Source organism: Papaver somniferum, unplaced genomic scaffold, assembly GCF_003573695.1.
Source record: "Papaver somniferum cultivar HN1 unplaced genomic scaffold, ASM357369v1 unplaced-scaffold_32, whole genome shotgun sequence".
Lineage (NCBI taxonomy): Eukaryota > Viridiplantae > Streptophyta > Magnoliopsida > Ranunculales > Papaveraceae > Papaver > Papaver somniferum.
The window spans coordinates 3,700,674-3,728,444 of NW_020643262.1; the positions used below are offsets into that span (position 1 = coordinate 3,700,674).

Genomic DNA, 27,771 nt, shown 5'->3' on the forward strand with positions numbered 1-27,771 from the left:
GTACTTCTCATGCAGCGGTATGGGTACGTTTTCCAGAACTTCATGTTGAGCTTTGGACTGAAAGTTCTTTGTTGGCAATGGGGAAAATATTTGGTACTCCTAATGTAGTTGTTCAAAGAACATTGAGTCTGGAATATGGTCACTTTGCACCAGTTCTGGTAGATATTGACTTTGCTAAACATATACCTGAAAATATTTATCTTACATCTGGAGGGTAGGAGTTTTTGGCAATACTTAGATATTCCAAATTATCGTAAATTCTGTTTGCATTATAACATCATTGGCCATACTAATGAGGAGTGCAAGAAGAAGCTAGCGAACAAAAAATCCAACAAAAGAGAATACTTAAAAGTTGGCTCCAGTTGAGAATCAACCTGCAAAACAAGTTTGGCAAGGGGTTAAAAAGAAGAAAGCTGGTATAAAGCCAAACAACCTTCCTGGTGGGGGTAATGAGTTAGCTCTTGTTGTGGTTAATAGTGAGGAGGATTCTGTTTTGGAGAAGTCTTGAGGATGATATTGCAAAATCTGAAGCTGTTATAAGTGATGCGACTGCTAAGTTATAGAGAACTAAACATGACGTTATTACACATGCAACATTATCCTCTAAGATTAAATTGGCGAGAACTAAATCTTGTGAGACTAAGTATGGGGAGGATGTTGAATTTGCTAGAACTAAGAATTCATCTCAAGATACGATAGAGGCTTTATCTTGTACTCCTTTGTATAATGCACTTGTGGAAACTGAGATTGCTTTATCGCCAAACAAATTCACTGTGCTAAGTGATGAATTGGGTTTAATGATCCTTTGAACCAATCTGAGGGTATCACTGATCATAAGAATAATAATGAAGATACTGGCCAAAATCTAGCTGAAGGTGTTAAGGGAAAGAAGTGGATGGACCTGGATGAAAAGGAAAACCTAGAAAAGATAGAAAAAAGGAAAGCACGGCGTGTTCACATTGAATCTGGTAAGTCTGCAAGTCGGGATAACTCCTATAATGCAGATAAGGAAATTCACTCTGATAAGGAATCGATGTCCATCTCGGATTCAGAAACTGATGAACTAGGAATTAAAGTGAGTAAGGGATGGTTAAATAAATTTGTGAATTGGCGGTGTAAAGATCCTCCTATGAAAGTTTCTGACCATTCTACCTTAGTTGGTTTATTCTTTTGTTACACAAAGACCACATCGAGCTCCTTTTAGAATACAAAAATGTGGTTTTCACGTCTAGATTTTATGAGGCTTGTTCAAGACAGTTGGGACGCTCCAGTTTATGGTACTCGTGACTTTATCTTTCCTTACAAGTTGAAACGTCTTAAAACAACAATTAAGCTTTGGAATCAAACGGTTTTTAGGAATGTTAATATTAGTCTAAGACAAGCTCAGTTGCGCCTTGAGGGTGCTCTGAGAAATTCATGATGACCCTTCGGATGAGTCTAAATTTTGTGTGGTGAGGGATGCTCTTGTTAAGATCTAAGATATTTGCACATATCAAGCTATAATGTTAAAGCAAAAATCAAGAAATAAGTGGTTGTAAGAGGGGTCAAGCAATACTGCTTATTTTCACAACAATATTCGAAAACGTATGAGTAACAATACCATTTCGGAGCTTGTCACTGAAGATGGGAGTACTATTATGAAAGCTAATCAACTGTGTAATCATGTGGTAAGTTATTATGATAATAAATTCAATATAGATGACCATCCTATTGACCCTCCGCTTTTTGATTATGAGCATGCATCCATTTCTGCTAGCGAATGTCAAGACATGGATAAAATTCCTACGGTGGAGGAGATCAAAGCTGTTGTTTTTGAGTTAGGTGCTGATAGTGCACCATGAACTAATGGTTTTTCAAGGTGCTTCTATAGACACTGTTGGGAGGTTATCAAACATGATTTATCTAATGCAATTATTCATTGTTGACAGCATAAGTCCACTTCAAAGGGGGTTAATTCAAGACTCATTATTCTCCTTGCAAAAGTAAGAGGGGCTAACACTCTTAGGAACTTTAGGACGATTGGAATAAGCAACTTTTTCCTTAAGATTCTCACTAAAATCTTGGCTACTAGATTGGTTTAAGATTTTCACTAAAATCTTGGCTACTAGATTGGGTGGAGTCTTAGATAATCTAGTTTCTGAAGAACAAATAGCTTTTATAAAGGGTAGAAATATCCATGAGAATATTATCTTTACTACAGAATTGGTTAATGGTCTTCAAAAGAAGCGTAAGGATGGTAATTTGGGTCTCAAACTTGATATTTCTCAATCTTTTGATACAGTGAGATGGTCTTTTGTCTTGGAGGTATTTCGAAGGTATGGTTTTTCGCAGGAGTGGTGCTCTTGGATCCTTTGTATACTTCAATCATCTAGAATTTCGATTCTTCTTAATGGATATCCAGAGGGTTTCTTTACTATTCATGCACGTCGTTTAGGCAACAAATTAATTAACTTCTATCTGCACTATTAACTGGTAATATAATGGCAAGGAGTTCGTTCCCACGAAGAGCAGGGAGATTTCAGTTGTTAAAAGTAAGAAAATAAGGGGTTTTTCAGATTTTTAATAAAAGTAATTGACAAAAGAAAATATAAAAGATTGATTCGAAAACAAGATGAACAAAAACGATCAAGGAATCCTTCATTGTCACTAAAAACAAACTTAATTAAAATAAACGTTTATTCCTTGTTGAATTTATATATTGTCACCAATCGTAGAATAACAGTAAGCTCTATTATCCCCGGAATTCATGTTGTCACTGGATACAGAAGCGCTCAACTACCAGATTTTATCCATCCTAGCAACCATGAATAAGCTCTCAAGGTGTAACCCAGTCGAATGCATTATGTTTTGTGAATTAGGTTGATCCTAGCATCCGATGCATAAACTTGGTCTGCGCACTAGTGTCATCTCTATACACAATCACTTAACATAATCCCTCTGTCAAATTTTACGATGTACTACTTGTGTAAAGGATTAAAGTGACTATTACACGTATCACACAACCCTAAACTAGTAAAATAATTATTATTAGGTTAATTCAAATGGACAATTAAATAATCTGTTAGAGCACTGCTCGATCGAACTCGCAAGCATTGTTATCTCAAGCTTGTCTTTCAATGTTAGTGATCAAAACTATAAGTCTTGATTTCTAGTCTACTTATAGTGATATCTCGGACTAGGATAGATTGTGTAGTTGAGCATTAGACTTCTCGGTGTTCATCAATTAAAGACGAAAAACTACTAAGGAGAGCTTGTGGAACTTCATCAACAAAAGGAATGTGGGGACTAAAACTCATCTATCACTTGGAAAGTCTATTTCTACTCCATCTCCTATATTGAGACAAAAGTCGTATTACTATATAGTTGTCGATTATGCACATTTGAGATTTCGAGCTGAGATTAACTCGCTTACATATTTCTCGAAATATATGTTGGTAAGCTTTCGCTTCAACCAAGTTCATCTTATATTCTTGACAAAAGTCAAAAGATGATCATGTGAAAATCGTCGAGTAACATCTTACATGGTTTGTGTGATACAATCATTTGGTGTAGACTTGGAATGTTTCGTTATGATTATTTCAATAACTTGAAAATTGCTTTGATGCTAATAGTGTGTGAAAACGGCTATTGTCATACTCTAAGAAAGTTTCAATGATTTTCATAGAGTTTAGAACTATTGGATTATAAACATAGTGTGCATTCTTGCATGTATGTGATCCATGACCAGAACTAGAGTATGCATACCTGTATGCGTACTTGTAGTTGTGAAATTCCGTGTACCAAGTACACATACCGGTACGCATACTTGCGTAAGGTATAGGTCCGGGAATTTCTGTTGGGTTTTGGAAGTGTACTAAGGTATGCGTACATGTTTGCATACTGGCGAACCCAAACTCAGACCTGTTACTTAAGTATGCGTACCCGTTTGCATACTTGAGTGATTAAAGTTATAAAATCGCTTGTGACATGAACGAATGCATCTATATATTAAGGAATGCATTCTTTGCAAACCGTGGCTATAATGTTCATGAATTGAATCGAGTGAATCAAACCGATTTTGCTTCAATTGTGTTCTTGTATACTTCTTTGAGAATATATCAATTGAACAACTCTTTAACTAGTTTCATTTGAGTCATTTGAACTAGTTGTGGTTAAGATGAATAAGGTTGATATGAGAGTCTTCATATAACTAACCTTGGTTAACTACTGTTAAGCCAACATGGTGTACACGTTTAGGTACGGTTATTTAAACCTAAATGAAGGTACATTTCATTTGTGTACAACAAGTTAAGTTCGATCTAACAGTTGAATGATATTAGCTTGAATCTAATCAGGTTTTCATATAACGGTGATTATTGAATGCTTTGTTACCAGGGTAACTTAGATTGCAAATCCTGATTTGGAAACTATATAAAGGAGAACTCTAGCAACCGGGAAACCTAATCCCCATACCTCATATATGATACCAGTTGTATAATCTAGAGTCGATTCTTCTTTAACCTTAGGTTTTTCACAAAACCCTGTAAGTTAATGCCTTAAAGACTTCATTGGGATTGTGAAGCCAGACCTAACTGTTTTCTATGTAGTTGCATGTTCTGATCTTACTTCTTCTATCGTGATTGAGTATTATCTTTGCTAAGATTTGCTTGAGATTTATCTCTGATAGGTAAGATTAAAAGTAGTCAAACATCTTCGTCTCATCGTTTGTGATTCCAGAACATCTTGTTTCGCTACTGTACGATTAAGATTGTTGTGATTGATAATACTAGGCTGTTCTTCGGGAATATAAGTTCGGTTTATTAATTGGTTCATGTGCACCTTGATTTATCAAAAGACGGAACAAAACTCGTAGGTATTTTCGTGGGAGACAGATTTATCTATTCCAATAGACTTTTCTGTGTGAGACAAATTTTGTTTATCAAGTCTTCGACTTTGGGTCGTAGCAACTCTTGGTTTTGGGTGAGATCAGCTAAGGGAATCAAGTGCGTAGTATCCTACTGGGATCAGAGACGTAAGGAGCATAATTGTGCCTTGAATCAATGTAAGATTGATTAGGGTTTAACTACATTCCAGTCTGAAGTTCGTTGGTAGTAGGCTAGTGTCTGTAGCGGATTAATACAATGTTGTGTTCAAATATGGACTAGGTCCCGGGGTTTTTCTGCATTTACGGCTTTCCTCGTTAACAAAATTCTGGTGTATGTGTTATTTCTTTTCCGAATTATATTTTGTTATATAATTGAAATATCACAGGTTGTGTGTTGAATCGATCAATTAGTAAACCTAACCTTTGGTTGTTGATTGAAATTGATTGATCCTTGAACATTGGTCTTTGGTACCGTTCAAGTTACTTCTCTTATATTCAATCGGGCTCATAAATTCCTAATTGATGATTGCTCATTGAATTGAGAGATAGAGATATAAAACTCTTTGACATACTTTTCTCTAGATTGAGTCTGACTGTCTAGTTGATTCTCTTGAAAGTATATTGGAGTTTGTCTACTCATATTGCCGAACGAAATATTGGGTGTGGTTGTTAGACCCTCCCTTTTTGAATTGGTATTAGAGCAGGCAAACACATTTAAGACCTCATAAGTCCGTGTTTGTAGCAATCTGATTTCTGTGGACCTACGAAGTATCTCACAAATTACGTACGTAGATATGCCTTCCAAAGTTTCTGATCATGCCAAAAATCTTGGGTCTTCCTCAAAGGATAACTCCTTAGCAGATTCTTTCAAATCCCGGGGGAAAAACAATAAATTTGACATCGTGTCAGAATAAAAAATGGAACTCACTAGATCGTTAAAAAAATCTGTTGATATATCATTGACTTTCCAGATTCTAAAATCAAGACTCTTGAAGAAAAGAATGATCAGCTCATTGATGAATTCGAGAAATCTCTTGAAAGAGAACGTGATCTCTATTGCTTTATTGAATCTCTTTCTAACAATATCGAAAAATAGGTTCAAGAAACTACTCTACAGCGTGAAAATATTAGTATACTTGAAGATACTGTTAGAAAGAACTCAATTAGAGAAGAACGTTTAATCAAGGCTCATTCATCAGAAATAAACTATCATCATGTTGAAAAAGAGAAACTTGTTGCATCTTTTCGATGTGCCCAAGAACAGTGTAACACCTTGAAAAAGGAAAACTTTGTTTTGATGAGTAAGTCATCCTCTGCACCTTCTTCTGATACTCACAAGGCTTTACCCAGCGTGAAGAAAATTCCCTTCAAGGAATTACCCACTGTGAATCACTTGCAACATTCGCATGTATCAGAAAAGGTTATGAGTCAAGGTAATTATATTTCTAATCCACGATGTTGTTCCTTCTGTGGGAAAAAGAATCACTATGCTCTTCATTGTTTTGATAGAAAGAAACAAATCTCACATCTTCATAATTTGCTTCTTTCTACTGTCAATGGAGTAAATCGTCCGACGACTTTTACAGTGAATTTCTTTCTTACAGAAAACCATAATTCTTATAAGAATGATCCCTCTTCAAGAAATCGTCACAGGTTGCAAGTTCCTATGTATGGTATAAACTCTTGTGCCACTAATGAACACATTCCCTGTGCTTATAAGAATAAGTCTGGCAAGTCTAAATCGAGAAGATGGAAAACCTTCAACTTTTCTCCTCTAGAACCGATCTCTAGAGGTCCTAGACTTAGTCCTCAGAAAAATCCCTCTGATGGACTTTTAAAAGGGTTTATCACTAATTCCCCTGGGATAAGTTATAATCAATTGAAAAAGGGGAATAATCGATACAAACACACAAAAGATTTGTACAACTCATCTCCCATAATTCACAGTGAGAATACTTGTCACTTCTTTACCCGATTCCAGGTAATTTCTTCCTTGTATCTATCTTGAGAGTTGCAAGGATGATATTTTGGGAGTCTCAAGAATAGTTGTATGTTTTTATGCGTCTTTATGTTAACTTTATTCGATCCTTATGATCGTATCTCGTGCTCTAATTTGAAGAGAAGTTTTCTAACTTATTGAGCCATGTTAACAAGTATTGTGTTTTCTCTAGTTGGATTTTTTTCTAAATACTTTCCTATTCTGTGACTGGTCCATGAACGCCCATGAACCTTGACTATCCCATATTAGTTCAAAAGTTAACTCTATTATATGTCGGTATGAAAGTATTGATAAAAGATAGAATGAACTTTTGACTACAAAAGTTAAGCCTATTATGTCATTATTTGATGGAAGATAGGATGAACTTTTGTTTACAAAGATTAAGTCTATTATATGTCATTGTGCAAATAGTGATGAAAAATAGAATGAATCTTTGATTATTCCGCAGTATTGATCTTTCCATGATCCACATCTTTGTGTATGTACTGTGTTGCTCTGTAAGTTATCTTATGTCGAGCATGGCCAATTGAATTGATCATTTTCTTTATAGTTAATTCAATTGAGATTTTTGGATACAAATTCATGTTTCATGTGATTTGTAAATGTCCAAAGAAATCCTTCTTTTCTTGTAAAAGTAAGGTCGCTCTTGTTGTTCTTTCGGGAATGACATTTGATGGGGTAGAGTTCTTAATTGAACTTGTGCTTATTTTCCAAATCTTTGTGGGGAGTGCGGCTGTGGAATATTATAGGAGTTATCTTGTATCTTTATAAACTCCTTGATGAATACACTAAGTTTCGATTATGTGAAATCATCGAAAAAAGTTGGTATGTTGTTCTCTTTTGGTCATGAAGTATCTCTATGAAAATTTCATGAGGATCCCACTAGTTTTCGTATCTTTGCCAATTTATATTGACAAAAAGGGGGAGAATTAATGTGTAGTTCACACCATAAATACATATGGTTTACGGATCATTATGTAAGGGGGAGTGGTTTTCATTGTGAGATGAAATATTGACTAAGGGGGAGTGACATATCACCATAGTATTGTTGTCAAAGTTGTGATACAATTGAACTTTGATGTTGTGTAATGTTACTATGACACTGTATAATGATGATTGAGAGCAACTGTTTCTCATTGTTATTGCTACGGATCTTCAACAACTATGATGCTGAGTTGAACACATTTGGAATCATGGGAGTACTTGGAAGTGACGAATATTTCGAGTAATGTTGAAGAACCAAGGATATCAGGCATTTGGATTAGAATCTACAAAGTTTATTTATTTTGTAATCATATGTTTTGATAGTTGTGTCACTAAAATTGACAAAGGGGGAGATTGTTAGAGCACTGCTCGGTCGAACTCGCAAGCGTTGCTATCTCAAGCTTGTTTGTCAATGTTAGTGATCAAAACTATAAGTCTTGATTTCTAGTCTACTTATAGTGATGTCTAGGACTAGGATAGATTGTGTAGTTGAGCATTAGACTTCACGGTGTTCATCAATTGAAGACGAAGAACTACTAAGGATAGCTTGTGAAACTTCATCAACAAAAGGTATGTGGAGACTAAACTCATTTATCACTTGGAAAGTCTATTTCTACTCTATCTCCTATATTGAGACAAAAGTCGTATTACTATATAGTTGTTGATTATGCACATTTGAGATTTCGAGTTGAGATTAACTCGCTTACATATTTCTCTAAATATGTGTTGATAAGATTTCGCTTCAACCAAGTTCATCTTAATATTCTTGATGAAAGTCAAAAGATGATCATGTGAAAATCGCCGAGTAACATCTTACATGGTGTATGTGATACAATCATTTGGTGAAGACTTGGAATGTTTCGTTATGATTATTTCATTAACTTAAAAATTGCTTTGATGCTAATAGTGTGTGAAAATGGCTATTGTCATCCTCTAAGAAAGTTTCAATGATTGAAATAGAGTTTAGAACTATTGGATTATAAACATAGTGTGCATTCTTGCATGTATGTGATCCATGACCGGAACTAGAGTATGCATACCCGTATGCGTACTTGTAGTTGTGAAATTCCGTGTACCAAGTACAAATACAGGTACACATACTTGCGTAAGGTATAGCTCCGAGAATTTCTGCTGGGTTTTGGAAGTGTACTAAGGTATGCGTACCCGTTCGCATACTGGCGAACCCAAACTCAGACCGACTATTCAAGTATGCGTACCCGTTTGTATACTTGAGTGATTAAAGTTCTAAAATCGGTTGCGACATGAACTAATACATTTATATACTAAGGAATGCATTCTTTGTAAACCATGGCTACAATGTTCATGAATTGATTTGATTGAATCAAACCGATTTTGCTTCAATTGCGTTTTTGTATACTTCTATGAGAATATAGCAATTGAACAACTCTTTAACTAGCTTCATTTGAGTCATTTGAACTAGTTGTGGTTAAGATGAATAAGGTTGATATGAGAGTGTTCATATAGCTAACCTCAATTAACTACTGTTGAGCCAACATGGTGTTGTTGATGGTGGTTTTTGGTTTATGGCTAAAATTGCGAAACCTTGTATTTAATGTGTCGTCATTCTACAAAGAAACAAAGCCGTTTAAAAGTAATGGACGCCTAGGCCTCTTTACTCAGATATATATTGAGCAATTCAGTATATTTATATATAAAATTTATCCAGAATGGTGCGTGCAACAACAATCCCAGATATTCTATAAATTTTATCTCCTGCCTGCATTACTCACTAATACATGGCCCGTCGAGTACTTATTCTATGTCAGTTCCCCAGCAGAACTCTTAATGTTGACATGACATGACAATTAATGTTTGCTCGCAGCTGAGTAGCATGAATTTTCCAAAGTGTTAGGATTAAGATATGCATGGAAGTACTCAATTAGAGGCACGCAAAGTTATACTGCCCTCTGAAATATAATTAATGATTTTGTATGAACGCACAAAATTCACCAGAAATTGATTGATCGTGCCAGCCCACAAAATTCAATCTTTCTAAACCTAATTTTACTAATTTACGAAAATTAGGTCCTTTTTGCGGCCTGCGCAATATCTCGAACCCTATTGGTCGAGACCAAACCTAGGCAAGCTAGAAAATTGATCCGCCATGGACTAGTAGGAGCAGAATCCTACCAAAAGTAGAAAACAATAAGTAAAAGAGAAACTGCGACAAATAAAAGCAGAAGAAAAAGGAGACGCGCGGCCACGCCACTCTGCTGGCAAGCCACACCCCATGTTACTGCATGCCGGCCCCTCTTTCTCGTCAACCAATCAAAACGCTTCAAATGCGCAACACACATTTTAATTAAAAGTGGAAGTTGGCTGGTCGATACGCTTAATTCCTTAAGGAACTGAATATAGGCTGCCCATGCAAGTCTTATAACGATCACGACCATACATTTTGGCCGACCAAATCGACGAGCCTAGCCTTCTCCCAGTAGGATCAACCGAGCCCCATAGTATACACCGGCGAGCATATTCATGCTTCAGCCAATCGGGATCCTCTTAGCCTATAAGAAGGTTCACAAACCGATCTCTCAAAATGGGTTGTTCGCTCGGCCAAAAAACCCTAATTTATGTTAGCGGCGGAGCATACTGTCGCAAAACGATCTCGGCCGTCCAACTTCGCTAGCCGAATCGACCTAGATTTGATATTAATGACTGGAAAGGTACGAATATGCTCACTGGCCGCCCATCTATAGTCCCGACAAATTGCATTGCTCTAAGCTTGCCAGCAACGCCGCGATTCGCTCACCCAAAGAGCGCCGACCACACGGATTTAAAAGCCCCAAATTTTACCAATGACAGCATGCGGGTATTGGTATGGTGGTTTGCAGCATGCAGCGTGCAACAAACCCATTATAAGAAAGTGTCAGGAAAGGCAGACAGTTAGTGGCAGCAGGGAATTAGTGGGTGTAAATCGACCCGTCTTCCCTCATAGTAAGACGTGGATTTCAACATTTTTACACGATCCTCACTTCTCCATCACTAAACTACTTCCACTTCTTATGACATCAGGGTGCGTTCCACCAAGACTTATATAAATAGGTTTTCAACCTATTTCAACCAACATGGGTTATCCACACAAGTATCCAGAAACCACATTCTGATACAAATCATAAAACAGCCACACCTTCATCCTGATTTCAACACCTTCTTCGCTTCCCTCCCTAAGATCAACCCTTCTCCTTCATTTTGTGACCGAAGCAAGACTGGAACGAATATTTCTTAGTTTAGGCCAGGATTGTACAAATTGATCTCTCGAATCTAAAGTACTCCCGTGCAGTGCATTTGTTTAGGGTATAGATTCGTTTCTCGGCGGCACACCCAAATTTACCATTTCCAGCAGAATCATTTTTTACCCCAAAACAGGTGTACACGTTTAGGTACAGTTACTTAAACCTAAATGAAGGTACATTTCATTTGTGTATAACAAGCTAAGTTCGATCTAACGGTTGAAAGATATTAGCTTGAATCTAATCAGGTTTTCATCTAACGGTGAATATTGAATGCTTTGTTACCAAGGTAACTTAGATTGCAAACCCTGATTTGAAAACTATATAAAGGAGAACTCTAGCAACTGGGAAACCTAATACCCACACCTCATGTGTGATATTAGTTATATAAGCTAGAGTCGATTCTCCTTTAACCTTAGATTTTTCACGAAACCATGTAGGTTAATGACTTAAAGACTTCATTGGGATTGTGAAGCCAGACCCAACTATTTTCTATGTAGTTGCGTGTTCTGATCTTACTTCTTTTATCGTGATTGAGTATTATCTTTGCTAAGATTTTCTTGAGATTTATCTCCAATAGGTAAGATTAAAAGTAGTCACAAACATCTTCGTCTCATCGTTCGTGATTCCACAATATCTTGTTTCGCTACCATACGATTAAGATTGTTGTCAGGTGATTGATAATACTAGGCTGTTCTTCGGGAATATAAGTCTGGTTTATCAATTGGTTCCTGTGAACCTTGATTTATCAACAGATGAAACAAAACTCATAGGTATTTCTGTGGGAGACAGATTTATCTATTCCAATAGACATTTTTCTGTGTGAGACAGATTTGTTTATCAAGTCTTCAACTTTAGGTCGTAGCAACTCTTGGTTGTGGGTGAGATCAACTATGGGAATCAAGTGCGTAGTATCCTGCTGGGATCAGAGACGTAAGGAGCGCAGCTGTACCTTAAATCAGTGTGAGATTAATTAGGGTTCAACTACAGTCCAATCCGAAGTTAATTGGTAGTAGGCTAGAGTATGTAGCGGCTTAATACTGTGTGGTGTTCAAAGCTGGACTGGGTCCCGGGGTTTTTCTGCATTTGCGGTTTTCCTCGCTAAAAAAATTCTGGTGTCTGTCTTATTTATTTTCCGCATTATATTTTGTTTTATAATTGAAATATCACAGGTTGTGCGTTGAATCGATCAATTGGTATATCCAACCTTTGGTTGTTGACTGAAATTGATTGATCCTTGAACATTGGTCTTTGGTACCGTTCAAGTTACTTCTCTTATATTCAATCAGTCTAGCAAATTCCTATTTGATGATTGCGGATTGAATTGAGAGATAGAGATATAAAACTCTTTGATATACTTTTCTCTAGATTGAGTCTGACTGTCTAGTTGATTCTCTTGAAAGTATATTGGAGTTTGTCTATTCAGATTGCTGAATGAAATATTGGGTGTGGTTGTTAGACCCCCGCTTTTTCACAATCTAACATCAATCTTAGACACTAAAAATAACAGAGACAATCGACAAGAGAAATCACATTGAAATAAACTTGTAGAACTAATTAAAATCTCATTATCGAGGACTTTGAAATCATCCCTAATCAAAAATAAATTAAGTAGACATAACTAAACATATTTACAAAAAATAAATAAAATAAAAGCTTTCTATGTTTTGTCTTGTAGCTAGAGAAAAGAATGAGAGAGAAGTTTTTTTTTTTTGAGTTTTGATTGCTATTTATAGGCTTCCAAAGACCCTAGTGGATCCACAATATGCGCACAGATAAAGAATCCCAAGTATTTAATCTCTATCTTGACCGACTTTATTCACCTCAGGTCCAATAGATCACTGCCACCTCGCCTGTGGGTATATCTCAACACATAAAAGTATAGGTTTAATTTCTGCCTCTTTCACGTGCACCATCAAGTCTCTCGCCGTTGACCAACGCTTCACCAGCGATCACCGAGACACACTGTCACTGCCATGATAACGGCAGTAGCAGACCCAACTTAGACTCGAACTTTATCCTCTACCGTCTTGCATTAAGAACAAATATTGTACTCACTGCAAGTTTATGGGCCATAAATTTGAAAATTGCCTTGCTGCTCGTAAAATCTTAGGAGGTTCTGCTGCTGAAAAAAATCTTCTAGTGAGAGTATCAAAGATGGTAAAGAGGATAAAACAACCAAATTTGTTTGGAAGGAAGTGCGAAAAAATTTCCATGATGAGCATGCAAATAAAGACAGTGAAGATGTTATTGCTGCAAGAGGTAATGTTCAGTCCGGGAAGGAAAATTTGATCGATTCAGCATCAACTATATCTATACAAAACATTAATCCAGTTCAAGAGAATGTTGATGATAGTCAGTTGGAGGAGCAGCTCGATAAAGCTTTCACTGGTATCGTGAAACACAGATGAAATTGATAAGATGTAAAAACAATATTGCAGCCAAAAAAGATCTTGTTGCACGAGACAATTCAATTCATGCAGATGTTCCGCCAGAGAAAAACAATTCTCAGTCCGTGTAAAATTTGGGTAATCAGCAAGCGTCCAAGTAAGCTGATTCTCAGAGATTGAATACAACTCCAAAGTCCGTGCATAAATCAAATACTTACGTGAGTAAAGATGATTTAGGAAACAAGTCCGGGTATAAGCCAAACTTGGAAAGTATTTATGTGTCCAATTTAAACTCTTCTTTGGTTGAAAATGCTCCAAATAAAGATACCCTTGCAGATCATGTAGTTCGTGGTGATTTGGTAAAGAAGTCCGTGTATAATTTGGGAACTATTCTTCCAACGTCCGTGACCAAGAATAAGAATATATCCGTGTCTAAACAAGCTAGAATTGAAGCCGTGATGGAATCCGTGTCTAATTCCAAGCTAGGGTCTGATAATACTTCTAAAGAGGATTGGACAACAATAAAGGGTAAGATCTCTCCTAACAAAGGTACTCCTTTTAAATTTAAATCTTTTGAAACTCCTTTCGTGGATGATTTTTTAAGAATAGAAGTGGTGGTGAATAACAAGTATGATGTCCTAGCTTCTGAGTTAGGTCTTGATAATAATTCTAGTGAGGTTAGGGTGGAGGTGGAGGAACAAGATGATTCAAGTGCCTCAGATGGTAGTTTGGGTTCGAAAGATTGGGGTGAAGTTGATGTAGATATTCTAGCAAGGAAACAAGCTAGAAAAGTGGCCAAGAAAATCATGGCTACGAATTCAAAGTCCAATGAGGAAACTACAAGTCATGATGAGCATACCAAGGATAATCAAGCCGGGTTGGAGGAAATTGTTTTTGATATGGATAATATTTTGACTAAAGAGGAACTAGAGGAGGCAAGTACTATTCAGATTGATGAAGTGCGTGCTAATTTCATTAGAGATCCAGCCTTTAGACAAGACTATTTCAAGGAAAAAAAGGAGCAAATGGATAGAATGTCAGCTAAGAAAAAAGCTCAATCTCCTATTAAGCTTGTGCCGGGTGGTAATTATGCTTAAGATGAAGATGAATATGATTATGATGAAACTTATGATGATTATGAAGATGAATACAAGGAGATTTATGCAGACTATGATTTGACTCAAATAATTGCTGGTCTCATTCCCAAGAAGAAGAATTTTAGAGTTGGAAATAAGGGGCGAAAACGATTTTAATTTTTTCTATTTTTCTTCTTTATGCTATTTTTTGAGAGTTTAAGAGCTTATTTTTTGAGTTTCTAGAGTTTTTTGCCCCTTTGGTTTATAAGGGTGGGGACGCCTAGAGCCTCCCATTTTGTAATTCTTGTAATTACGTTTTTTTTGCTTTAATAAACCACTTTGACCTAGCAAAAAAAATGCATTAAGAACAAAAGCAACAATCGATCATCAACCATCAAACATCGATTACCATCATTGAAAAAGCGGGGGTCTAACAACACCACCCAATATTTCGCTTAGCAATCTGTATGGACTAACTCCGATATACTTTCTAAAGAATCAACTAGACAGTCAGACTCAATCTAGGTAAAAGTATCTCAAGGAGTTAATATCTCTCTTTTGATTTGATTTACTCGAGCTAATAGAAATCAGCGAGTCTTTAATAATCAAATACAAGGAATAACTTGGATGGTACCAAAGATCAATATCCAAGGATCAATCAATTTAAATCAGCAACCAAAGGTCGGATATTCTAATTGATGATCTACAACGCACAACCTGTATTTTTTCAATTATAAAGATAAACAATATAATGCGGAAATAGAAATAACACATACAACAGAATTTTGTTAACGAGGAAACCGCAAATGCAGAAGAGCCCCGGGACCTAGTCCATATTGAACACACATTGTATTAAGCCGCTACAGACACTAGCCCACTCCAAGCTAACTTCGGTCTGGACTGTAGTTGAAACCCAATCAATCTCCCACTGGACCAAGGTAGAGTTATGCTCCTACGCCTCTAATCTTAGCAGGATACTGTGCACTTGATTCCCTTAGCTGATCTCACCCACAACTAAGAGTTGCTACGACCCAAAATCACAGGATTTGACAATAAACAAATCTGTCTCACACAGACAAGTCTATCAAAGGATCAATCTGTCTCCCACAGATAAACCCTAAAGGTTTTGTTCCGTCTTTTGATAATAATCAAGGTGAACAAGAACTAATTGATAATCCGGTCTTATATTCCCGAAGAACAGCCTAGATTAATCAATCACCTCACAACAATCTTAATCGTATGGTAGCGAAACAAGATGTTGCGGAATCACAAACGATGAGACGAAGACGTTTGTGATTACTTTTTATATCTTGCCTATCAGAGATATCAATCTCAAGATAATCAGTATGATTGTACTCGTACGATAGAAGATGCAAGATCAGATCACACAACTACGATAAAAGTAGTATCGGTCTGGCTTCACAATCCCAATGAAGTCTTTAAGTCGTTAACCTGGTTTGAGAAAAGAAAACCAGAGGTTAAAGGAGAAACGACTCTAGTATGCAAACTAGTATCACATGTAAGGTGTGGGGATTAGTTTTGCACAATACTAGATGTCTCCTTTATATAGTCTTTCAAATCAGGGTTTTGCCTTGGTCACAAAGCAAACAATATCCACCGTTAGATGAAAACCTGATTTAGATTCAAGCTAATATTTCTCAACCGTTAGATCAAAAACTTAGCTTGTTACACACACTTGACGGTGCACACTTCTAGGTTTGTTAACCGTACCCAAACGTATGCACTTGTTGGTTCAATAATAGTCAACCAAAAGGTTATCCATATGAGCATCTCATATCAATCATGTTCTTCTTCACCATAACTAGTTCAAATGAATCAAATGAGCTAGTTAGAGAGTTTTTCAATTGCAAGGAAATCTTATGTACTACACAAGACACAATTGAAGCAAAGATGATTTGATTCACTCGAATCGGTTCATGAACTTTATAGCCACGGTTTGCAAACTGTATTCCTTAGTCTTTATAAGTTTAATTTCATAAATCATCTTCAGATATATAAACTTTCTCAAGTTCGCAGACTAGGTTCGCGAACTTAAGTAATCGGTAGAGTTTACAAACTCCAGCAGAAAATCTCGGCAAAGACTTTCGCCGGTTCGCGGACTGATCTAGTTTGTCAACTCCAACAGATTTTCTCTGGATGAGAAGTTCAGAAGTTCGCGGACCCGGCTCACGCCATTCTTCGGTTTTTCTTGATCAACAAGGTTCGCAAACTTTGGTTCAAGAAATAGGACTTATACATAAATGTGTTTCCGCAACAATGTTTATGTCCACCATTGGTTATGTAATCTAAACTCTCATTTCAGTCATTGAAACATTCTTATAGGACGTTATATAGTTGTTATTCACAAACCATTTCTCGTCAAAGCAATTTTCAAAGTCATTGAAACATATCATGACTTTTGTCACTAGGTAAAGATAAACTTGATCGAAGCGAAACGCTTACCAACACATATTTAGAGATATAGATAAGCGAGGTATACTCGGCTCAAAATACCAAATGTGTATAATCCAGTCTATATATATAGCATACGACTTCTTGTCTCAAAGAGTAGGAGATAGAGTAGATAGACTTTTGAGTGACAGATAAGTTCAAGTCTTCACATACCTTTTTGTCGAGAAGTTCCACCGGTTCCTTGAGTTGTTCTTCTTCTTGTATGATGAATCGCCATGAAGTCCTTTGGCTCAACTACACTTTCTATCCTAGTCCGAAACTTAGCTATAATAGACTAGAAATCAAGACTTATAGTTTTGATCACTAACATTGACAAACATGCTTGAGATAGCAACGCATGCGAGTTCGACCGAGCAATGCTCTAACAATCTCCCCCTTTGTCAATTTTAGTGACAAAACTATCAATATATATGGAATACAAAAAAGATAAAGAAACTTTAGTAGCTCCTATTCCACATGTCTAATCTTCAACATTCCTCGAAATCTTCGTCATTTCCAAGTACTCCAATGATCCCAAAGGTTGTAAGTTTAGTATCACCGTTGTTGAAGATCCGTAGCTATAACAATGAGAAAGCATTGGTCTCGATCATTGTTATACAGTGTCATAGTATTATTACAAAGTGTCAAAGTTCAATTGTATCACAACTTCAACAATAATACTACGTGATATGTATCATTCCCCCTTAGTCAATACTCCATCTCACATGGAAACCACTCCCCCTTACACAATGATTCGAAAACCATATGTATTTGTAGTATGAAATACATATTAATTATCCCCCTTTTTGTCAATAAAATTGGCAAAGGTACAAGAACGGGATCCTAATGAAATTTCCGAAAGAGACGTTTCATAGACTGAAAAAAGAATACATACCAACTAATTTAGATGCAATCATAAAGCCGAAGCTAAATGCATTCATCAAGGAGTTTAAAGATACAATATAACCTCTCTAATATTCCACAGTCGCACACCTCTCAAGATATGACCATTAAGCACAAGTTCAAAAGAACTCTCCCCCATTTGATGTCATTCCCGAAAGCACAACAAGAGCGACCTTAATATCAAAAGAAAAGAAGGATTTTATTGGACACCAAAAACCACGAGAATGATTTTCTATATCCAAAAACTCAATCAAATTAATAACATGTAAACCCATGATTAATTTAATCAGAATACGCAATTGAGTTAATCACAAGAGGTGATCAATTCAATTGATTATTCTCAACATAAGAGAACTTATGGAGACACGAAAAATACTCAACTAGATTAATTACAAGAGAACCCATAATTAATCTAATTGGAATACACAACCAAACTAATCACAAAAGTAATCAATTTAATTGTCATTTGTTTTGCTCGACATAGGAAAACTTACGGAGCAATAACTAAATAACCAAACAAGATGACTAATTTAGTTCAATATGCTCGACATAATATATCTCACGGAACACCAACTAAGCTAATAAATCAACTTGGTTATTTAGTGCTCAACATAAGATGCATTACGGAGCCTCACAGTAATACATAAAAATATGGATCAAGGATGATCAATACTGCGGAATACACAAGGATTCATTCTATCTTCAATGACTATTTTCATAACGATATTAATAGACATAATCCTTGAAAACAAAAGATTTTAACCTATCTTCCATCAAATATTTGACAATATAGGCTTAACTTCTGTATTTGTCAAAAGTCGATTCATTCTTTTACCAGTACGTGAATACTGATCACAAACGACTTTACTTTTGACAGAGTAAGGGACAAACATAGTTCACGGACGTAAACACCAATATCCCATAACAAATTGCAATATATTAAATCACAAGGATTAATACTGCAAAAACATCATCCTCCAAATATTTTTAGAATTTAATACCAATAAATTTAAAAACATGAAGATGAAAACGTTGGACATAGCTATGTGTAATCACAATAATCTCCATTCCGAACTCTAGTAATCCTTCTCAAAAGAAGAATAAATTCTCATAAGAAGTTTCCTAGGCATCAGGACAAACTCGTAATGCACATATAAGATGATTTGTCCTTAGAGAGTAGAATCAATCTTTTTTGCCCGGATTTATGCCAAGAATAGCTACCAAAGGCGTATAAAAAGATTTTCAAAGAAGAACATACAAAGTCATTAACGACCATGCACCATAGTTCACATAAAATGATTGTGAACATTCAAGAACCCCATAGTAATGCGTACTACTGCCCATTCTTGAACTTCCTTCTTTGTGATTCACCAACAACATTCTTGTAAAAGCTACAAATGAGCTTAGAGGAGTATTACTCCATGAATCCAAGTGCCCAAGTCCAAGAGAAGTGGAACAAGTGAAACGAAACGGAACAAAACACTCAAAAACAAGAGACAGGACAAATACCAATCTTAACTCATCTAAATTCAATAATTATCGCCTCTATTTTTAAGAGAAGTTGCGGCCAAAACAAGTTTACCGAATATCGACGTCAAGTATGCATACGGGTTTGCAAACGAATTTTCAAGTCCGCGAACTTAAACCCCTGTATTTTGATTTTAAAAGATGTTATGCATACCTGGTAGGTGTACCATGAAGTCCAAACATCCCGAACTACTATTTTCAATCCTAAACGTTTAAGAACCTTAAACACAGATCAAGTTAGGTAGAAAAGAACAATAAGAAAGGTACGTGAATCATTATAAGTTATCTAAACAAATAAAAGAACAAATCTTGCTCAAGTTTATAGATATACCTTTTTAGATGAATCCAATTGAATTCTACAGCCTTACCGAACATAATCTATGCGCCCCAATTTTCGTGCTTCCCTCACCGTATACATAGCAGGGCATTCCTTGGTGAGAATTCACTTACAACACAATCAAGTTGTGTTGGGGTAAACAATGTCCTGTTCACCACAATTGACCTTTGGATTATCATGAAAGGGATCACTTTTAGAGCCTTTCACATCCAATTCCATTTTTCCAAAAAACTTGTTAAGTTCCAACATAATGGATACTGCCTTCTCCATAGTCATGGAATTTTCTGGAAGATCATTCCTTTTCACACTCAAAGCATCATTAACTCTCTTTGGTACCCACTTTTGAGTGCGTTTAGGAACAACCAGAACCTTCTTCCCATTACTCTCTTCAAGATTTCTCGGAAGAGAATTGGATTGACTATTCTTTTGAAACTTAGTCTTTCTCCAATTGGGAGCATCGGATCTTGTTTTAGTCTTTACGAAGTTATCCTTTTGATAACCATTACGATTGTGAAAAGGCTTCGTATAACGTTTATAGGCAAATCTAGGTTTATCGCATCAACAATTCCTTTGCCTAAAGGTTGGAAAATTACAACCTGTAATGTTAAGGGGATTAGCCTTAGCATATGATCTTGGTTTCACAACTTCTTGTGATGCCCAAACAAGAACATCATGAAGTTTCTTATTCCTTATACGAAAACGACATCTCCTTTCCAGGTGAGATTTATTTCCACAATAGTGGCAAACATAAGAAATGTTCTTACCTCGATCCGTATATGCTGATTTTGGAGGTTGATATTCTTTGTTCTTTCGAACTTTAATTGCCGGTGAAGGTATTTCACTTTTGCCATCAGTGGAAACCTTTTGTTGAGAAGAATCACTAGCCTTGACAAATTTTACCTCTTTGCCAATACTTGGAGCATGTATTCCCTTATAGCCCAATCCTCGTGTATCACGATGATTTTTACTTGTTCCTAGCATAGTGGTTAATTTGCTTGAACTAGTATTGAACTTTTTCAAGTCATCTTCCAACATCTTGATTTTATCAAAAGCAGCAGCTAAATCAGCCTAAAGACGTTTTTCTCGAGCGAGACAAGCACTTTCTTTGTCATCAAAACTAATTTGTTGAGAGTTAAACCTTGCTTTAGATTCTGCAAGTTTCTCTTCCAACAAAAATTACTTTTGATAAATATTATCACATTCAAGTGACTTCGTACGTAGGTTTTCCTCAGAATAAATAAACACCTGCGTAACATCTTCTCAATTTCTTATTTTCTCGACAGAGAGGAGTCAGAAGAGGTGAGACATGATAAGTTGTAATCTTCTTCATCTTCCACGAATCCAAAAACTTAACATACTCTGAGACTTCCTCATCAACATCTCTATCAATATCTGAATCACCTTCATCAGAAAGTTCATCCAACTGTTCTTCTAGGAGAGTTTCCCAATCAACAGTTTTTACATCAAGAAAATGTTTAGATATTGACTTAGATGTGATAGTTCTCTCAGGTGAATCCAAGCTTTTAGAATCATCTGGTAATTTCTGAACTGGTACGTTATTAGAGATAGGCTCGTCCATAATCAGATCACTACAAGCACAGACTTATAAGGTCTTTAACGTGTTTTCCTGCTCTGAACCAATTGAGAAAACGGGGGTCTAACAACACCACCCAGTATTTCGCTTAGCAATCTGTATGGACTAACTTCGATATACTTACTAGAGAATCAACTAGACAGTCAGACTCAATCTAGGTAAAAGTATCTCAAGGAGTTAATATCTCTCTCTTGATTTGATTTACTCGAGCTAATAGAAATTAAGAGAGTCTTTAATCAAATACAAGGAATAACTTGGATGATACCAAAGACCAATATCCAAGGATCAATCAATTTAAATCAACAACCAAAGGTCGGATACTCTAATCGATGATCTACAACGCACAACCTGTATTATTTCAATTATAAAGATAAACAATATAATGCAGAAATAGAAATAACACAGACACCAGAATTTTGTTAACGAGGAAACCGCAAATGCAGAAAAACCCCTGTGGATGGGGAAAAACGAGCCGCCGGTTTTTTGGGAAAGTGAAGAGTCGAGCGTGCTGTCGAGACTCCTCAGTCGGGCAAAATGTTAATCCTTACACAGATGTACCGCTGCAAAGGGGGTGCTTAGATTCGGGAAATCAATCTGTATGACTCCGGCCTAAACTAAGACAATGGCCGTTCCAGAGTCAATTCGGTCGTAAAGAAGGAGATGGGTTGATCTGTAGGAGGGAAGCGGAGAGTTGTATGGGATCAGTGATGATCAAGGATTGCGGGTGTGTTGAAGGTTTCTGCAATATTGTTGAACTGCTGAAGTTGAGTTCTGTGAATAAGTTTATATCAAGTTGTTGACGGATAATGATGATAATAGATGATTGATGGTATCCTGATGTCCTCGATTTAGACTTATTTATATTGCAAGAATGATGTACCACTTATCCCTGTAAGTGTGACGGTTTCTTGAGTGAAAGAGTGGGAAAGTGGGAGATCGTGGTAAAGTCAGTTCCATGTCGTGCGAAGACTTGACTGATCGTGCACCCACTACTTTGCTAACTCCTTCAACCGTTTACACGACTTACGCACATTTATCGTTGTGGATGAATCCACGTGCCGTAGACCGCTAGACCAAAACCCTAAGTGATATCCCCCCGATATTTCACGAATCGTGGAGTCTGCAAGGCAGACATGTATTAGATAGTCAGTTGTTGACTAATTTAGACTGTGAGTCTAGTTTTGTTGAATCGAGCATAAGTGGTGAATGCTCAGTGATTCATGGATTGAAGATGTAGTTCTCTGAGATGTCAACGAATTACTGACTAGAGCGACTGAGCAAGTATTGCTCAACTCGACGAATTGCTGAATATTGAGAGTTTGTCGAGCAATTGAGCAAGTATTGCTCAATTGGACGAATTTGATAATTTTGGCGTGCAACTGAGCAAGTGTTGCTCAATTCAAAAAAATACTGAATATTGATAATTTGACGTGCAATTGAGCAAGTGTTTCTCAATTCGACAAACTACTGATGAATTACTGAACATTGATGGTTGGATTAATATTCGAGCAACTGAGCAAGTATTGATCAATTCGACGAATTATTTACTGGTGCCGTGACCCAATAAAATATTAATCAAAAATATTGGTGAATTACCGAATATTATTAATTTGGATGTTGATTGCTGAATCAACATTATTTTGTGTTTGAACTTGCTTAGAATGGTGATTCGTGGAGCGTTTGTTCGAAACCCTAATTTCATCAATCCTTCATCAATTGGTGAATTGCTGAAAATTGGTCATGAGTGAGGAGGGAACGATCACATGGAATGATGAGCGTCCATGGGTGCCCAGTGCTCGAGTGAGCACGCACCAGGGTTCTCAGTTTGAGAGTTGGTGAAAAACGATGATTAAATGCAGGATTCATTATTTATTAAAATATTGCTGGATTCAGCATTAAGTGATAAAACCTAGGTATGATAGATGAGGACTTACCAAGAGAGCATGTGACCGGCTCTTGGTGGTCACGGGACCAGTTGTTGGTCATTTGGAGAATCCCCCAGTTGGTTGGAGAGAGTTCGGGCCCAATATGAGCAATTGAGCAAATTAGGTCAGAATTATGAAAACGTGTGGGACCGGCCTTGTGAAAGCCCTAGGAATGACCCTGTTCGGTCATGAAGGCGTGCACGTGTTGCCGCGGTGTCCGTGTTTCCATACCGAGGGTTTCAGTATTTTTTGATGCGCGTTCGAGCAATATCGTGAATTTCAGAAGAGTTTCATCTTGACTGAGAATTCTCGATTTTTGTTGGAATGAGCATGTATGCTCAATTCATCAAAAATTGCTGTGAGAGGCTAGCCAGTCGTGTGACTATGTTGGCTTTTGGTTTTTCGTGATTTGAGCAATATTTGAGAAAATATGGAGAAATCATGAATTTTGCTCAAACCCAGGAGTTTCATGAATTGAGGAAAATAATAATTATGCAAAATTAGGGATTGCAAGGTGTGGGACCGACCATGGCAAGGGCATGGCCGGCCGGTCCCACGCACCTTTCCCTATTTCATTATTTTTCATGAATCCTTGAAATTATGGAGAATCCTTGAAGTTATGGAGAATCCATGAGTTTTTGTTGAAACGGAGGAGTTTCGTTAGATTAGGGAATAATAATTATGAAAGATAAGGATTGTGAGGTGTGGGACCGACCATGGCTCGGGCATGGCCGGCCAGCTGGGTTGCTCGGTCCCGCACACCTCTCCTTATTTTATAATATTATTTCGTGAATCCACGAAGTTATGGAAATTCACGGGTTTTGAAAAAACAAGGAAAGTTGCTAAAACCAAGGAGTTTTCGTGAGTTCACGAAATAACAAAAAATAAGGAAAATAATGGGAGAGGCACAGACCGACCATGGCTAGGGCACGGCCGACCGGCCGGCTGGTGGGCCCGGCCTTGGGTGCCTCTTATTATTTTATTAATATTTATTGTTTTCTCGTGTTTTGCGAAGGATTCCTCATTATTTCATATTTTTGGACACTCGTTCGTGCATCCGGGTGCTCAGTCGTGCATCATTGTCGAATACACTCACACCATTTTTGTGGGGCTTACTCAGTGATGGTCCAGATGCCCGGTTGTTGATTATTTATTACTAATTTATGAAATTCAGTGGAGAATAACTCATGAAACTGAGTAATAAAAATGAATAGTTGTTCATTATTAATTCATAGGGTCAGCTGTGGATTTGACTACGAATTCAGAATAATAAAAGAAGCATTACCACCCCATGGAATCGTGGATTCGACCATAGAATCGAAGTAATATGATTATCTATTACCATTCCATGAGATTAGCCGTGAATTCGACCATGAAATCGGAATAATGAGATAATATAGTGTTTTATTGCTATTCTATGAAATCAAGTCGTGGATTCGATCATAGAATCAGAGAATTTTTTTATTTCCATTCCACGGGATCAGGCCGTGGATTCGACCATGGAATAGGAGCAATAATAGATTATTCTGGGAATTCAGTAGCGAATGTCACGGCAGAATTAACCTAGTGTAGAAAAGATGTTAGCCAGTTAAAGCGTCACATCTATTCTGAATGGTGCATAGTCAGGGAGTCACGATGTTGTTTACGACCTGAAGGCATTAGTGTTCTCAATCTATGGAGAACCTCCTGAATCTAAGCATAGTCTCTCCACATAATCAGGGAACAATGAGTGTCACCGACGTCCTGATGGCGTCCGCCACCCAACTATTCTTCTATGTGGAGGTGGGTCTCTCTCCTGCAGTCAGGGAACAGTGAGTATCACTGATGTCCTGAAGGCGTTAAGCTCTCAATCTACGGAGAACCGCCCAAATACATTATCCTGCATAGAGGTCACGACGAAATGCCAGGGATCGAACGCTCAGCTGGTGGAGGATTTTCGAAAAAATATTCATCATGGCTTCGTAAAATATGAATCGTTGCATGCCTGAAAGCGTGTCAAAAACATGCCTCATGATTTTATGGTTTTGCCCTTTGTTGAAAATCCACCATCTACATTAAGTCCCCTGCTTTGTGAGGAACAGTCATGTTCCGCAGTAAGCATTAAATGGTAATTTTCAGTCAATGAGATCAGCGGTCGAACTCAGTCTACAAAGGTAGTTTCAGAATCCTCGATTTACCCCAATGATGTCATGTACGAGCAAATGCACAGATGAGGACCCTGATAATAAGATAGAGTATCATCTCGTGAGCGTGGAGAGATCAGGCACTGCTGATTTGGGTGCTCACAAGCTTAGTTATGGTCGGTCTAGGATTTACGGGCCCGAAACCAAAAGAGGAAACCTATGTTTTATTAGGTTTTTGGAAATAAATTTGATATAAAAGGGAATAACCCTAATAATAACTTTTTTATTTTTTGACCGACCAAGATTTCTTCATCATCTCACGAGTTCAGCAGGGAGGAGGAAAAAAAACCTTCACGACAGCTCCAGCACCGCCGCCGTCCGATCACCATCCGGCAGGTAAGTCCGTGTGATTTTTTTTTTTTGATGTTCGTTTCGTGATTGATGAGTTGTTCACAAAACCAAAAATCCCAAGGTTGCATGCGTGCGTAGGATTTATGAAGGATTTTTAGAAAACGTATATATATGCCCGTTTGTTCGTTAGTTGAGGGAACGAGCAAAAATCCCTAATATGAAAGAGATATATAAAATTTTGAATCCATGGTTCAGTTGCAGTAGAAGAAGTTTTGTTTATTAGGTTTCATGAAAACCCAAGTTTATTTTTGAAAGCATGAACTTCGTAAATACTTTTAGGAACGTAGGTTTGTTCGTAAAAAGTAATAAATAACAATCCTTAGGGTTAGAGGAATTTCGAAAAGACCTGGAGTTCATGAAGAAAATTTGTTTGAGAACTTTCGAAATTTTATTCGGACTTTACAAAATAGGAAAGACCCTCGTTTCATAGGTGAATGCTCGATTGAGCAAAGTTAACTCACGTAAAAAGTTTTTTTTTATACGCGTATGTGAGTTTTCTTTTTTTTTTGATAAAATAAAATCAAACAGTGATTTTGAGTAACTGTTGAAGATGAACATTTGTGTTTCATGATTTTATGATATATGTTTTGTGGTATAAAATCATGAGATGTTCACATGAAAATTTTATGTGAATTGTTCATGGTTTCGCGTCAGTGTTGACTCTTAAATAATAAGTTTCTCGCTTATGTTGCAGGTTTGAAAGAGTAAGCGAGTTTGTGGAGTTTTACGTTGCTATCACTAAGTTCGTGAAACGTAAATAGGTAAGAGTTTATAATTACCGTTTTCGTTGTTGAAACTGATATCATTAGGTCGTTTGTAATTCTGTGCTTCTGATTTGATTCCAGACAATGATGGTTTCCACCAGCAGCAACAACGATTACTCCTCCATATCTTCTGATGAGGATTTCAAGGCTTATGCAGCCAAATCGCGAGCTAAAACGAATTATGTTGAGGGAGCTAAAGCTAGCATATCCCTTAATGACCGAAGGATCTCTTATGAAGAGCTCATGAAGAGAAAGACCCAGGATGATGAGATGGAGGATCGTCGACGTAGAAAGGATCGAATCCGGTGCAGGATACAGGCGGCTGAAGAGAGGCGTCAATTTTTTGATGGTGTACCCTCCGACTCTGACGCTAATGCTTCTGAAGAGGAAACTGTGTGGGTGGTACGGAATTACGAGATTAAGCGGCGTACCAGAGAACTTCAAAAGATTGCGAAGCAGGTTGAAGCTGAACTCGAAGCTGAGTACGAAGAAGAGGATGACTCGGACTCAGATGATCCTAATATCCACCCAGACTTCATCAATGGCCGTGATAGTGATTCTGATGAAGAACTCGAAGAGGATTCTGCAAAGGACGATGATTATGAATCTGATAATTCTGACAAATCTGATGACTCTGACGAATCTGACAATTAATTTGGCTCATAAACCTCTCTGAGATTATTTATTTTTCGTTGAAGTAAATGTTCTCTGGTTTAAGAAGCTTGGCTGTAGAGATATTTCTTTAGAGATTATTATTTTTTGAACTATAATTCCTTGTAGTATCTCCTTTCTGAATTTTCCTCACATCTCTAGTAGATGGACTAATATCCAAATAGACAATAATTACCCACAGAATACAATCACATGAGCTGTCTAGAAAACACGTGGCCTACCAGACGATCAATCCGTAGTTGTAATTTTGACTACGTCCGAACCGTCAGTCCCCAGCATTGTTACTCTTCTCCCATCTGTCACGCATCTGATTCGAGATTTAGGGTTTCAGTATAAACCGCAACAGACTTGTTTATCCGTTAGGGGATAAGCATCCACATTGGACTTAGGGTTTTATTTAAATAGTCGACCATCTTCTTCCTTTGTGTATCATCAAAAGAAATTTTGATCACAATCCTACCTCTCGTCACCATGTCGAGAAGCAGTGTTTCTTCCAG

At 37.1% G+C, this 27,771-nt stretch overlaps 1 protein-coding gene across 1 annotated transcript; it reads left to right on the top strand.

Annotated features, from left to right (window-relative positions):
• The first annotated feature begins 1,586 nt into the window (after positions 1 to 1,586).
• Positions 1,587 to 27,256, top strand: LOC113341887. The gene is made up of 4 exons (XM_026586600.1): positions 1,587 to 1,821; positions 2,072 to 2,315; positions 26,533 to 26,542; positions 26,684 to 27,256. Exons 1-4 carry the CDS (start codon positions 1,587 to 1,589, stop codon positions 27,254 to 27,256), a joined length of 1,062 nt encoding a protein of 353 aa, XP_026442385.1.
• Positions 27,257 to 27,771: the final 515 nt, after the last annotated feature.